We start from the raw sequence: 13,348 nt of genomic DNA, 5'->3' as shown, positions 1-13,348 counted from the left end.
ACTAGGATGGAACTTGAGCCCACGTAGTGGAAGTGCAGAGTCTTAACCAATGGACTGCCAGGAAGTCCCTCTACGATTATTTTCTTGGCTCTTTATTTTGGTATGTTGTAATATTATATTTTGTCGGGTTTACTAAAGCATAATTCTCGCTTTTAAAATGTATAGTTTGATGAGTTTTGCAATCAATCTTCTGCTCCCACCAGACCCTGGTAACCCATGATATAGTTTTGTCTTTTCTAAGATGTCATACCCATGGAATCTCAGCCTGTAGCCTTTTGTGACAAGCTTCCTTAGGTGGCATAGTACTTCTAAGATTCATCACTGCATGTATGAACAGTTTGTTTCTGTGTCAACTTGGGCAGGCTGAATTATGTTTCCCAGAATTCTCTCTCCATTGTATGCTAACAAGTAGGGTGGGTCCCAAGACACATTTCAGTGTGAAATTTGGAGGGCAGAAGTGGAGCAGCAGGCATTTGGGATTTTTTTCCCAGGCCCTTTCATAGTTGACACATGTTGAAACTTATCTCCTGGATCAACTGGTTGGTGAGGGGCAGCAGCTAGGACTATACCTATTCCACTTTTCCTTGGACTGTCCTTCAGTTTCTCCGATTCCTGGGCCAAGTGTGTTCATCAATGTGTCAAAGGGTAACTTCTCCCACAGGATACCCACATCATCAAGGCTGGAGACAGTGACAAGTGACATGGGTCTCAGTCCATCCTCATGGGTTCTAGCTTGTCTCTGTTTCTTCCACTTTGACATCTGTCTTCCTCTCCCAACAGCCTACCCTATGAACTCCAAGCTCCAGAATTAGACACAAAAACAGTGCTGGAGACTACTTATCCAATCCAGTAATTGTGTAATGTCAAATCCTGTAAACAAATCACTCACACATACAGGTGTGCCTGCAAATATCTTAGTTCTGCTTCTCTGACTGAACTCTGGCTCATACAATGCCTTTTTATTGCTGAGAAGATATCCACTGTATGGATGTATGATTTACTTATCCAATCACCAGTTTAAGGGCATTTGGTTGTTTTCAATTTGGCATCTTGAATAAAGTTGCAATAAATACTCATATACAGGGTGTTTGTGTAGACATATCATTTCAAAATATTATATTTACAAATATAAGAAGAAATAGCTACAAGAGTTAAACGTGATTGCCACCACAGGGTGGAAGGGATATATAAGGGTCTGATGTTACACTTTGAATTTTAGAACTTTGTTGCCATAATTAAAAAAAAAAGTCAGGGAACTGTGCATTTTAAAAGAGAGAATTTTATGATACATGAATTATATCTCAAAGTATACAATAATACAATGAACAGACTCTGCCAATTTATAATCTAGTGTCAAGTTTTATTTACCTTTTTTCTTACAATATGCTGTCATTCAAAATATACCTCATAAGTAACTCATGCATACAGTAGGCACTCTATAAATATTTTTATTTAATAATTATATATTTTTTAGAATGACTAAAAACCCTGATGTAAAATCCCAATTGGGAAGTGCATAATCCCATCATAGACAAAATATATAACTTTACAATAAACATTTTTATAAGAATTTGCCCAAAAGAGGGAACACTTACAATTTAGAAATTAAAAAATAAAAAGTAAAAAGCAAGACGAAACACGATACTATTTCAACAATGATCCCTGGATTGGTGGTGCTTACAGACCAAGGGCTACCTGCACCCTGTGGCCTTAAGACCATCAGACATTTAGTTAAGAAGATAACTGTATATATAATAACCTCTTAACTGGAAATGCTGCAAGAATATATAAGCCGTACCCTATGAAAAATGTTATCTATATCCCTTATACGAACACAGGAAAAAAATTAAATATATATTTTATTCTCCTATTTAAAAAGTCAATGCTTTTTATTCTAAGCATCAAGAATGAGCAACAAATAAGCATGAAGTCTTATACAAGCTAGGCTAAATCCTGTGGAATTCTTTGGGAGACAAGATCAAGAACCTTAGTTCAGAAATATGACAAATCCTTACATTAAAAGGCCTTTCAGTGTTTACAAAAGCAAAACAGGCTGCGACCAAACATGCTAAAGAAGTATCTTCTAAGTCCTTATTTTGAGTTAGCTTTATAACTAGGAACATTCACTCCAACTTGAAAAAAAATTACATCACTACCATGACAATAAAAAAAATACAAGCCAATAAATACCTAAGTTCACAGAAGCAGTAGTGCAAACTTATAAACATAATCAAATACTCCATAGCTACAAAATGAAAGTCTACTAACTATATTTTTCAAAAGCTGTATAATTCTATAAAAATTTAAATATGTGGACTGACTCTATCAATAAATGAAAATGTATATATAAAATACTATTAAGTGAAAAAAAGAAAAATTAAAGATATAAAGTGATTATAACCATGTAAAAGTAAATATATCACAATAACAAATTCATTGAAGTGAATTTAATGTATAGACACATAAATAGATTCAAATATTCATTAGAGCTTTATCTTTGCTGTTTAAGATTATAACAAAAGAACAAAACAGACTACTGTTTTAGGCAAACCTATGTTCTGAAACAATAAATACTGAACTATATGTAAACTCGTAAAACAAAGATTTTTAAAAACATGACTTCTGTATCTCAAGTATGTCATATGAAAGATCAGTCCACCTTTGCTGATCTTCATTTTTACAAAACCTTCTGGCAATAGTTAAGACAGTTCTAACTAAGCTTCTTAGGCAGAAAGGAAAAAATTAAGCACTATTTAAACAAGAAAACTAAACAGCATGCTAACAAAATCTATCTACTCAATCTGTTTTACTCCTGCAAAAAGCCACTGACAAGAGAGTTTAAAAAAAACTAATCCTATATACATACTTTACATAACATATATTTATGCTATAAATATTTCAAAGAATGGCTTTTACATAATTCTTTATTTCAATATATATCTTATTAATTTAATTGTAAGTTATGCAAATACAGTCTTTTAGATTTATAATATGGAAAATTATTCTCTACACAGTTTAGAAAATGGCTAATTTCTTGGATAAAACATGGCATATTTTGAAGTCCGAAAGCCAAGTAAATCCCTTATTTCATTTCGGAATTTTGACAGGTCCTGGCGCAGTTCATTTAGATTTTCCACAGTTGCCTGGTCTGTGCTCTGCATCTTCTGCCTCATGGAAGTCAAGTAGCGATGCACCAAACAGCACATCACCTTTTGGTAGTTTTCATCTCTCTTTTGTTTCAAATTTCTCCATTCCTTCAAAACAAAATAAGATGATACTGATAATGTACATAAGAAAATATTTAAATGAGGTGGATTTTTAAAAAAGTTTACAGATACAAATACAGATTTGTAATGCTTTATTAGAGGATATTTTAAAATATTCAACATGTTTCAAATAAATATGCCCTGCATATTGTTTTACTCACCTGTATGCCTATCTTAGTTTAAAATCCTCAGTTTATAATAGGGATTAGCAAACTTATGACCCACAGGCCAAATATGGCCCAATTCTTATTTCTGATGGCCTATGAGCTAAGAGTGGCTTTTATGGATGAACATGAGTTACTAACTTGATGATGGGGAATACTAACTTTGAACCCTGATTAAACAAAATAGGTTATTCCAAAATAGAATTCCATTCTTTTCATTAATGGACCTATATCACATATAAAGAAGTATTACTCAATTATTGTTATATTTTTAATTTCATCAATAAAAATTTTGTGGAAATTTGTTTTCTCTCTTGCTATATTACTACCCACATAAAATCTGTAATTTTGTCATGGCCCACAAAATCTAAAATATTAATTATCTGGTTTTTTACAGAAAAGGTTTGCCAACTCCTGGTTTATAGAAACATGGATTGAATTATTCATATATTAAACAACTTTCAAAAAGAATGAAAAAAATATGAGTTCACTCTGGGAGTCACTCTTTATTTATGCTAACAGGCTAGATATCGTGAATATTTTCCTTGTTCTAAAACTGTGAGATGAGAATTCATGAAAAAAAAAAATCACACCTCTCTTGCATTTTCAGTAAATATTTATTGAATCCGTATTTTAGGATAGGTTCTATGCCATGCATTAGGGATACAGGAATGAAAAAAAACGAACAGTCTTAGCCGTTGTTTTCTTAAGCTGTTTTGCTAATTGCTTTATGACTACAACAAATTAGTATAAAACAGCATGAATCTTAGCCCTTAGGACTCTGTATATTTATGCTTTAGGAAACATCTGAAATTAGGAATTATTAAAATTATCACGCTGCAGTTCAAACATCTAACTTCTTACCTTCAAGCTGTTCTGCCGCTTAACCTTGCCTTTAGATGTATGGGAGCAAATCCACTTACTCAGGCTACTAATCATATAGCAGATAGTCTTTGGTGAAGGAATGATGTTGAAAGGTGGGGGCAATGTACACTTGTCATCAAAGTAGCTAAGCCACAGTTTTGCTCGAGCAAACTTCCATTCTTTGTCTTCATGATTCTATAAGAGGCAAATGAAAAACTAACCCAGGATATGATTAAACATGCATACACGCATACACACATGGTGGGACCCGTACGGACTGCTTAAAACTGTTCAAGTGTTTCCACACCTTGGAGGTAAAAATTTTGTTCCCGACTTGCAACTAATATACATTATTTACATTTTAAAATGACTTACATTTAATTTTTAAAAGATACTAATTTTTAATTCTTTTAAATCTTTGGTTGTCTTACCTACTGTATACATTTGGTATGACCTGAAGAGAATATAAAAATTTTAAAAGAATGAATACTTACTGCTATCAACTGAAAACTTTTATGAAGCATTGCCACCAGCAGCTTGGTAAGCACTATCACAACCACAACATTGTACGTCCCAACAATAACAGCTCCGACGAAGGACTGTAATTCTTCTCCATAGCTAAATCTTGTGACAAAGATTGCCACATGTGCTAAGGAGAAAATATACCAGAACAAAGCAAAGCAAGTGCCGATGAACCTGTGAAGACAATCATATTTCTATTTGAAAGGAATTTTAAGAAGCTATTTAGCAAAAATAAAGAATTTATTAATACAACATTACATAAAGAATATTTTGTAAAATAACTAGGGATGGACCCAGCATCACAGATATGCCTTACTGTAAACAAAGAAACAAACTCAAAAGGAAGACAAACCATTTCTGTTTAATCTCTTACTACTATTCTGTCTTTTTGCAACCACAGCAGCCAATGATCCTGTTAATAGTTAACAGCATTGCACCACTTCTTTGTTCAAAAACTTCAAATGGCTCTCAAGCTCCAATGCCCAAAGTCCATACAAGAGCCAACAAGGTCCTACGTGATCCTACTACCTTGCTTTTTTCCCCTTCCTTTTTTTCTTTGAAGTATAGTCGATTAACCCCACCTCCTTCTCCCCTTTGGTAACCACAGGTTTGTTTTCTATCTCTGTGAATCTCTATCCTGTTCAGCATATGCATTCATTTGTATCACGTTTTAGATGCCACCATACATTATACAGTATTTGTCTCTGACTTATTTCACTAAACATAGTATTATCCAGGTCCATGCACATTGTTGCAGATGGCAGAATTTCATTTTTATGGTTGAGTAACACTCCAGTGTGTGTGTGTGTACACACCCCATTTTCTTAATCGATTCATCTATTGATGGGTCCTTAACCATAGGGCTCGTATACATTGGCCTATATCTACTTGTTTTAAACTGATAGTCATTTAAGTTCAAACACATTCTAAAAGATCTACACTTTACCCACTCACCCACACTGTTTTTGTCATATTTTACATCTTCATGATTATCTCTCAACTGTTTACTGTATTTATAGTTGCTTTTATGTGTTTTTTCTTTTAATCTATCACTTTTTAAAGTGATCCTCAATCCTTACTCTATACCTGCCTTTCCTAGTGGGATTTTCCCTTTCCTATAGATTCTTATTTCTTTTCCATTTAGAGAAGACCCTTCAACATTTCTTTTAGGGTAGGTTTCATATTGATGAATTCTTTTAATTTTTGATGGTTTGTTATCTCTCCTCCTATTCTAAATGATGATCTTGCTGGGTAGAGTATCCTAATATAGGTTTTTCCCTCTCAGCACTGAATAAATCTCCAATCTGCAAAGTTTCTGCAGAGAAATCAGCTGATAACTTTATGCAAGTCCCTGAATATGACTATTTTTCTCTTGATGCCTTTGGAATTCTAACTCTTGCTATGTTACTTATGATATGTCTTGATGTGGGTCTGTTTGGTTTCCTCTTTCTTGGGACTCTCTGTGCTTCCTGTACCTGGATATCCATTTCCTTCTTCAGGTTTAGGAAAGTTTCAGGCATAATGTTTTCAAATACATTTTCAATCCCCTTCTCGCTCTGTCTCCTTCTAGAACTATTATGTGAATGCTTGTTTGCTTAATGTTGTCCTAGAAATCTGGTGGACTGCTTTTGCTCTTTTTCATTTTGTCTTCCTTTCTGCTGGTCTGATTGGGTAATTTCCATCATTCCATCTTCTAAACCACTTATGTGTTCTTCTGTGTCACATAGTCTGCTATTGTTTTTTTTTTTATTTCAGATACTGAATTGCCTATTTTTGTTTTAATATTTATTTATTTTTAATTGATTGATGTTTTACAATATTGGTTTGATTTCTGTCATACATAAACATGAATTAACCATAGGTGTACATACAGAATTGCTTATTTTTGAGTCTTTTTAAAAATATTTTCTAGTTCCTTGCTAAAATGATCTTTGTTTAGATATGTCCTCTTGACGCAAACTAATTTAGTTAGCATTTTTATTACCAATGATTTGAATTCTTTATCTGGTTAATTATTTCTGTTTCATTATTTTTTCAAGGTTTTTCTCTTACTTTCTCAAGTGAGAGTAGTTCCTCTGCCTTTTCATTTTACTTAACTTTCTCTGCCTCTATGAATTTAGGTGAAACAGTTGCCTACTGTGGTCCTGAAGAGGTGTTCTTCTGGGTGTCCCCATAGGATTTGGTGGGATGGCTAGATCTGATGCGGACACCAATCTCTCTTCAGGATATGCTAGCAGCTCTCACCTTGGTAGGGGGAATGGCTGGAGATGGAAGGTCTAGAGCCCATGCAGGGTGTGAGAAGGGACATCTCCCTGCTCAGTGGCCATCACCGCCCTGTGGTCAGGGGTGGGATCTACTCCCAAGCTGCTGGAGTAGAAGCCCTGAGAGTCATTCTGGAGCTGGATCTGTTCCTTTTAAGTGTGTGTGTTTTTTCTTTCCCCCACACCAGGATCTTTGCCCCAAAGGAGGGGTGCGCTGAAGCAAGTGGGGCTCATGTACTTACAGAGTCCCATGCACTACCTGTGTTAAGTGTCCATGGCTCCACTCAGATGCAGCCCGTGGTTGTTTCTTCCCTGGTCACGGCCGCTGAGTGCTGCACTGTGGTGTGGAGCGAGTGGGGCCAGAGCATTCACTCAGATTGGCTTTGGGCACACAGCAAGGTGGTCACAGGAAACCCAGCAGCTATGCTGCTGTCAAAACTATGGATTGCTTCCAGAGTGCCCCTGGAGTAAGCTCCAACTACAGCGATGCCTCCTCCCCTGGGCTACACTCCAGGACTGAGTTGCCTCTGTGTCTCAAAACTGAGTCTTTTCCCAGGTCCTGATGCCCTAGATCCAGGGACATGCTGTGACGTAGAATGAGCAGGGCCGGGGTATTCGCTCAGTTCAGGCTGGGGAGAGCAGTGAGCTGGTCATAGGAAACCTGGCAGCCACTAGGACAGACCTCCTCTGCCCTAGCCAGGGGCAAGCCAGCACCTGCACTCCTCATGAGTTGGAGTCCAGGCTTCATGTGTCCCAGGGATTCTCCAACCAACCAGCTAAGGCAGCCTGTCTCCTATGCATAGAACCCAGACTAGGAGAGTCCGTGGCTTGACGCACTCACTCCCCAGGGTAAGTGTCCACCTGTATAATCTCCCTTTTCCTTTGAGTCCCCCTATAGGGGTACAAGTCCTGATCAATCACTTTTTTCTCATCCTACCTGATTACACGTGTACCTTTCTTAGAGCCTTGGTTGTATTGGAGTCCTTCTGCCCGTTTCTAGCTGGCTTTCACTGAGAATTATTCCACATGTAGATGCATTTTTTATATGTTTGTGGAGGGAGGTGAGCTCCATGTCCTCTTATTCTCCCATCTTGATCTGCTTTATTCCCCATTGAAAGTGAAAGTACTAGTTGCTCAGTTATGAGTAACTCAGTCCTGAGCTCAGTCATGAGTTTTGACCGCATGGACTATAGCCTGCCAGGCTCCTCTGCCCATGGGATTCTTCAGGCAAGAATACTGGAGTGGGTTACCATTCCCTTCTTCAGGGGATCTTCCCGACCCAGCGACTGAACCCAGGTCTCCTCCATTGCAGGAAGATTCTCTACTGTCTGAGCTACCAGGGAAGCCCAACTCCCCATTACCTTCCTGATTCACTCCACAACTCTTCCTCTGATTCACTACACACCACCTAGACTGGCCTCCTGGCTTTTCCTTGAGCATGCTACTTACACTCTCATCTCAGGGCATTGGCCTTCGCCATTCCCTTATCTGCCAGCTCTCTTCCTCCAGATTCTTCTTCATGGCTTGATCCTTCACCAGCTTTATAGTTTTACTTGAATGTCATCTTTTGGGAGGGCTTCCCTAACCTCCTATCTAACTAAAGCTACACACCCTCTTACACAAAAACCCTCCTCGGCCCAAGCTTCCCTCGGGCTACTGGTCCTTATCAACATTGTATAATACTGGTTCAGTTCATGTCCGACTCTTTGCGACCCCATGGACTGAGCGCACCAGCTTCCCTGTCCACTCTCTCCCTAGGTTTGCTCAAACTCACGTCCACTGAGTCAGCAGTGCTGCCTGAGCATCTCATCTTCTGCCTCCTCCTCCTCCTTTTGCCTTCAATCCTTTCCCAATCTTCTTCCAACGAGTCAGCTCTTCCCATCGGATGGCGAAAATATTGGAGCTTCTGCTTCAGCATCAGTCCTTCCAGTGAATATTCAGGACTGTTTCCTTTAGGATGGACTAATTGGATCTCCTTGCAGTCCAAGGGACTCTCAAGAGTCTTCTCCAACACCACAGTTCAAAAATCAATTCAGCTTTCTTAATGGTCCAACTCTCACATCCATAAGTGACTACTGGAAAAACCATAGCTTTGACTAGACAGACAACTGTCAGCAAAGTAATATCTCTACTTTTTAATATGCTATCTAGGTTTATCATAGTTTTTCTTCCAAGGAGCAAGTGTCTTTTAATTTCATGGCTTATTCTTATTTTTACTGCCTGTATCACCTCACCAGGAAATAAACTCCATGAGAGTAGTTTTTGTTCACTGATACTTCATTTCTTTAGCACTTAGAACAGTGTCCGGCATACTGAAGGTGTTTGTTGTTGATGATTATCAAATGATTCATGACAAGTAAGTATTTCTTATTCAAAAGGCGTATCTTAAAGAAAATATGAAGTTCTAGTTCTATAGGTATGAATTCACACGTAACAGGGCAGAAAGAAATATGTTTACTAAAAATTTAAAAGACACTCACGAATGGAAGGTATCATTGCTTTGCTGTTCACAGAATATGCCTACACAGTCCTTCTGTTCTTTTGGAGTGTAGCCTTTATCATACAGTTGTGTCAGCCCAATTGTGAAAGAAAACAGAACAAGAAGAAACATTCCAAGAAATTTTCCAAAATCTTGTAACATCTGTCCCATTGAAATCTGTGGAAATATTACATAGGTGTTCATTAAAATCATCTGGAAAACAAAAATATGAAAAACTAAATGACCATGCAAGAAAATATATGATCCACAAGGCTATTCTTCTTTTTCCCCTGTGAGGTATTTCATCAGTTTTAAACATCAAAACTCCAGTTACCAAACAAAAACCCATTCTGATCATGCCAGCACTGTGAGTGTTAGATGGCACATTCCTTGATTCTGAACCAAGTCTGCAGAAGACAGTGTTGCTATGAAGGTAGAGGAAGAGGCACGGAGATTGAAGAAAAGGCCTAATTTGCAAGGGATGAAAGGAAAATTCCTTGCTAAAACCTAAAGGGAAATAAATGCTTACTTACATTTATAGTTTCGCAAAGTTTACAAATACAAAACCATTATGACATTAAGTTTTCAAATTTTGCAACCAATTCTAAAAACCACTTCTTAAAGAACAGCGTTTCCACCTTGAGGACTGACCTAATCTCTATTGCCAGGGTGATGAATTTTCATTTGAGGTCTATTAAGAAAAAAGGATATGAGTTAAGTCAAATGAGAGGATCTAATACTTGTATGTGAGTATCTTTTGTAATTTAGATTATGTGTAGCACATCTGGAAGCTTTATTCAAGCCTAATTTCATTCTCCTTCAATATTCTTTCAAAATCTGGGGAATAGGCACTTTTCATAAATTCCATACAAATTTGGAGACTAATTTAACGTAACCTTTTGACCCTGAAATTTTATGCCTAGGAATTTAGCCCATAGGAAGTACACAAAGATGCATAACATACAAGGATCTTCACTGGAGCATTGTAGCAAAAATTAGAACATTCTAAAGCTGTTGTTACAAAGAATGGAGTTCGATGTGCTGACTTAGAAAGGTACCTAGAAAACATTAAGTCAAAAAAGCAAGGTACATGATAGTATTATAACAGCTATTTTTTAAAGAACAGATAAAATATATTTTTTCATATAGATAAAGTTTGATATGCACAGGAAATTCCTGAAAGTTTACACAAGAAACCATTAACAGTGCCTACCCATAGGACTAGCGGTGTGGAAGGCAGACTTTCTCACTTTATATTCCTTTGAATCTTCTTTGCTATATGCATTTTTTAAGATAAAAAAAGTTAGTGTTTAGAAATAATCCTTCCTCAAATGTAACCAGGTCAAATTTATACAGTTTGTTAATCCAACTTCAAATAAAATTCTGAACTGCCTCAAGCCTGCCAACATAACATATGCCAGTTGCCAATGTTACAAACAGTAGGAGCAGGCAAGTGGCCAAGCCCCTCCAGCCCACTAAAGTGAGCCAGCTAATTAAGTAGAAGAGGTGCTAAAATTTTCAGGCACAGCACAAGCTAGTATTTCAGGCAACTTGGAGTGGATAGGTCCACCAGGCCTGATGTCTGTGCATTTGATCAGTATGTGCTAGTTTTCAAAATCTCATGCTTCCCTCACTTGGCCCTCTTGCAAAATTCTGATGGAAGAAACAGAGAGCTTTTAGAATTGGAAAGCTCAAACTGTGTGAGAAAGAGAAGAAATCCATTTCTCTCTTCATCAAGGATAGCTTTATTATGTCATTTTGGAAAGAAATCATTTATTCAGATTATCAGTGCTTAGAATAAAGCCATGTCATGTTAGTAGAGAACCTAATAATGTATGATGGTTAAGAATACAATAACTGCTTTAGATATTGATAGAAAAGACTAAATTTGAAGAAAATTTAGACACTGCAAGCTTAAAGGTAATTTTAAAAATTCAGTCCAAAAGTAAAATTCTTCATTTAATATTACTAAGTTTTAAAGACAAGTGTAATTCAATTTCAGTATCAAGATGAGCAATAATTGATAAGAACACCACAAACTTCATGACTTGTTTTTTAAAAACATGATATTAATTCTTGTATAAGATGGAAGAACCAAAATTAGCTAAAAAATAACAATCATGCTTCCTTAAATATTTATTTAAAACTACTTAGCAGTTTTAAAATTGAGAAATGTGAACAGTAAGTAGTAAAAAACATAGTAATTTAAAAATTAATATTGAAATTTATACAATAGTATACACAGAGAAAAATATTTTCCTACTAATCAGAAAAATGGAAATTAAAGAAAACTACTACGATAATAGAAGGAGGAAGGAGAACACTAAAGCCATGAATGTGATGAACATATTCTTTTTTTGTGACTGAAAATTAATACATCCTTTTATATAGAAATACTGAGGCACCGTGAGAATCCTATCTTTTAATAGGTTAATACTACTTTTAAGATGTATTATCTAGGAGCCCACCAGGCTCTTCTGTCCATGGAATTCTCCAGGCAAGAGCACTGCAGTGGGTAGCCATTTCCTTCTCCAGGGGGTCCTCCCAACCCAGGGACTGAACCTGGGCCTTATGCATTGCCGGCAGATTCTTCACCACCTGAGCCACCAGGGAAGCCCAAGACATCCTTACGTGCGCTCTGTCACTCAGTCGTGTCCCACTCTTTGCGACCCCATGGACTGCAGCCCACCAGGCTCCTCTGCCCATGGGGTTTTCCAGGCAGAATGCTGGAGTGGGTTGTCATTTCCTACTCCAGGGGAATCTTCCCGACCCAGGGATCAGACCCAAGTCTCTTGTGTCTCCTGCATTGGCAGGCGGGTTCTTTACCACTGAGCCATCTAGGAAGTCAAGATATCCTTATGAAATAATTTAACATAAGAAAAAGCCTCATATACAGAGCACTATGTAGAATAGCAGAAATATGCTAAATGCCTGATAAAGGAAACAGTTGATATCATTAGGGTGCATATCAAGTGTTAAGTTTAAAAAGTTGTTGACAAGAGTTACAAAAATAACTTCTAGTCATTCTTCCAAATCTTTCTTGAGAAAAACCCATAATTATTTGTAGAAAAGTTCTATCCAATCAAGCTGCTGCTGCTGCTGCTGCTAAGTTACTTCAGTCATGTCCGACTCTGTGTGACCCCATAGACGGCAGCCCGCCAGGCTCCCCCGTCCCTGGGATTCTCCAGGCAAGAACACTGGAGTGGGTTGCCATTTCCTTCTCCAATGCATGAAAGTGAAAAATGAAAGTGAAGTTGCTCATTCGAGTCCGACTCTTTGCAACCCCATGGACTGCAGCCCACTAGGCTCCTCTGTCCATGGGATTTTCCAGGCAAGAGTACTGGAGTGGGGTGCCATTGCCTTCTCCAATCTAATCAAGCTATTCATACCCAAAATGTCCTTTATATCTGTCAAAACAATCAAAGTGGACTACATATCTCACACCATATACAAAAATCTGAAGCCATAAAACTCCTATAAGAAAACACAAGCAGTATGCTTTTTGTCACTGGTCTTAGCAATACAGCTTTGGATATGTCCAATGGCAAGGGAGGCAAAAAACAAAAATAAATGGGACCTACTGAAACTTAAAAGGTTTTGCACAGCAGGGGAAACCATCAACAAAATTAAAAGCCAGCACACTGAATGGGAGAAGATATTTGCAAACAATGTATCTGATAAGGGTTAATATACAAAATATACAGAGAAATCGCAACTCAAGCTTCCTGACTCTCTCTAAGCACCCCCTCAGTCATGCTCCCAAGTCCTTTGTATATAATCTCTATATTTTTC

The 13,348-nt window shown here is 37.3% G+C and overlaps 1 protein-coding gene across 4 annotated transcripts in view; it reads right to left on the bottom strand.

The window, feature by feature from the left end:
* Positions 1–1,336: 1,336 nt before the first annotated feature.
* The window catches only part of TRPC1 (transient receptor potential cation channel subfamily C member 1), a 59,486-nt gene continuing 47,474 nt past the window's right edge, over positions 1,337–13,348 (bottom strand). For 2 of the 4 annotated variants that reach the window (XM_040234136.1, XM_040234147.1), the window contains 4 exons: positions 9,558–9,769; positions 4,789–4,990; positions 4,295–4,489; positions 1,337–3,254 (listed from right to left, as the gene is read on the bottom strand). In XM_040234136.1, the coding sequence (XP_040090070.1) occupies positions 3,027–3,254; positions 4,295–4,489; positions 4,789–4,990; positions 9,558–9,769 (837 nt within the window). In that variant the 3' untranslated portion in view covers positions 1,337–3,026. The remainder of the gene's footprint in view (positions 3,255–4,294; positions 4,490–4,788; positions 4,991–9,557; positions 9,770–13,348) is intronic. The other 2 variants (XM_040234141.1, XM_040234157.1) reach the window with 1 other exon arrangement.

This window comes from Oryx dammah, unplaced genomic scaffold (genome assembly GCF_014754425.2).
Source record: "Oryx dammah isolate SB20612 unplaced genomic scaffold, SCBI_Odam_1.1 HiC_scaffold_2, whole genome shotgun sequence".
NCBI classification, from domain to species: Eukaryota; Metazoa; Chordata; class Mammalia; order Artiodactyla; family Bovidae; genus Oryx; species Oryx dammah.
The sequence above is the reverse complement of the archived record's forward strand: the minus strand, read 5'-3'. Positions and strand labels throughout refer to the sequence as shown.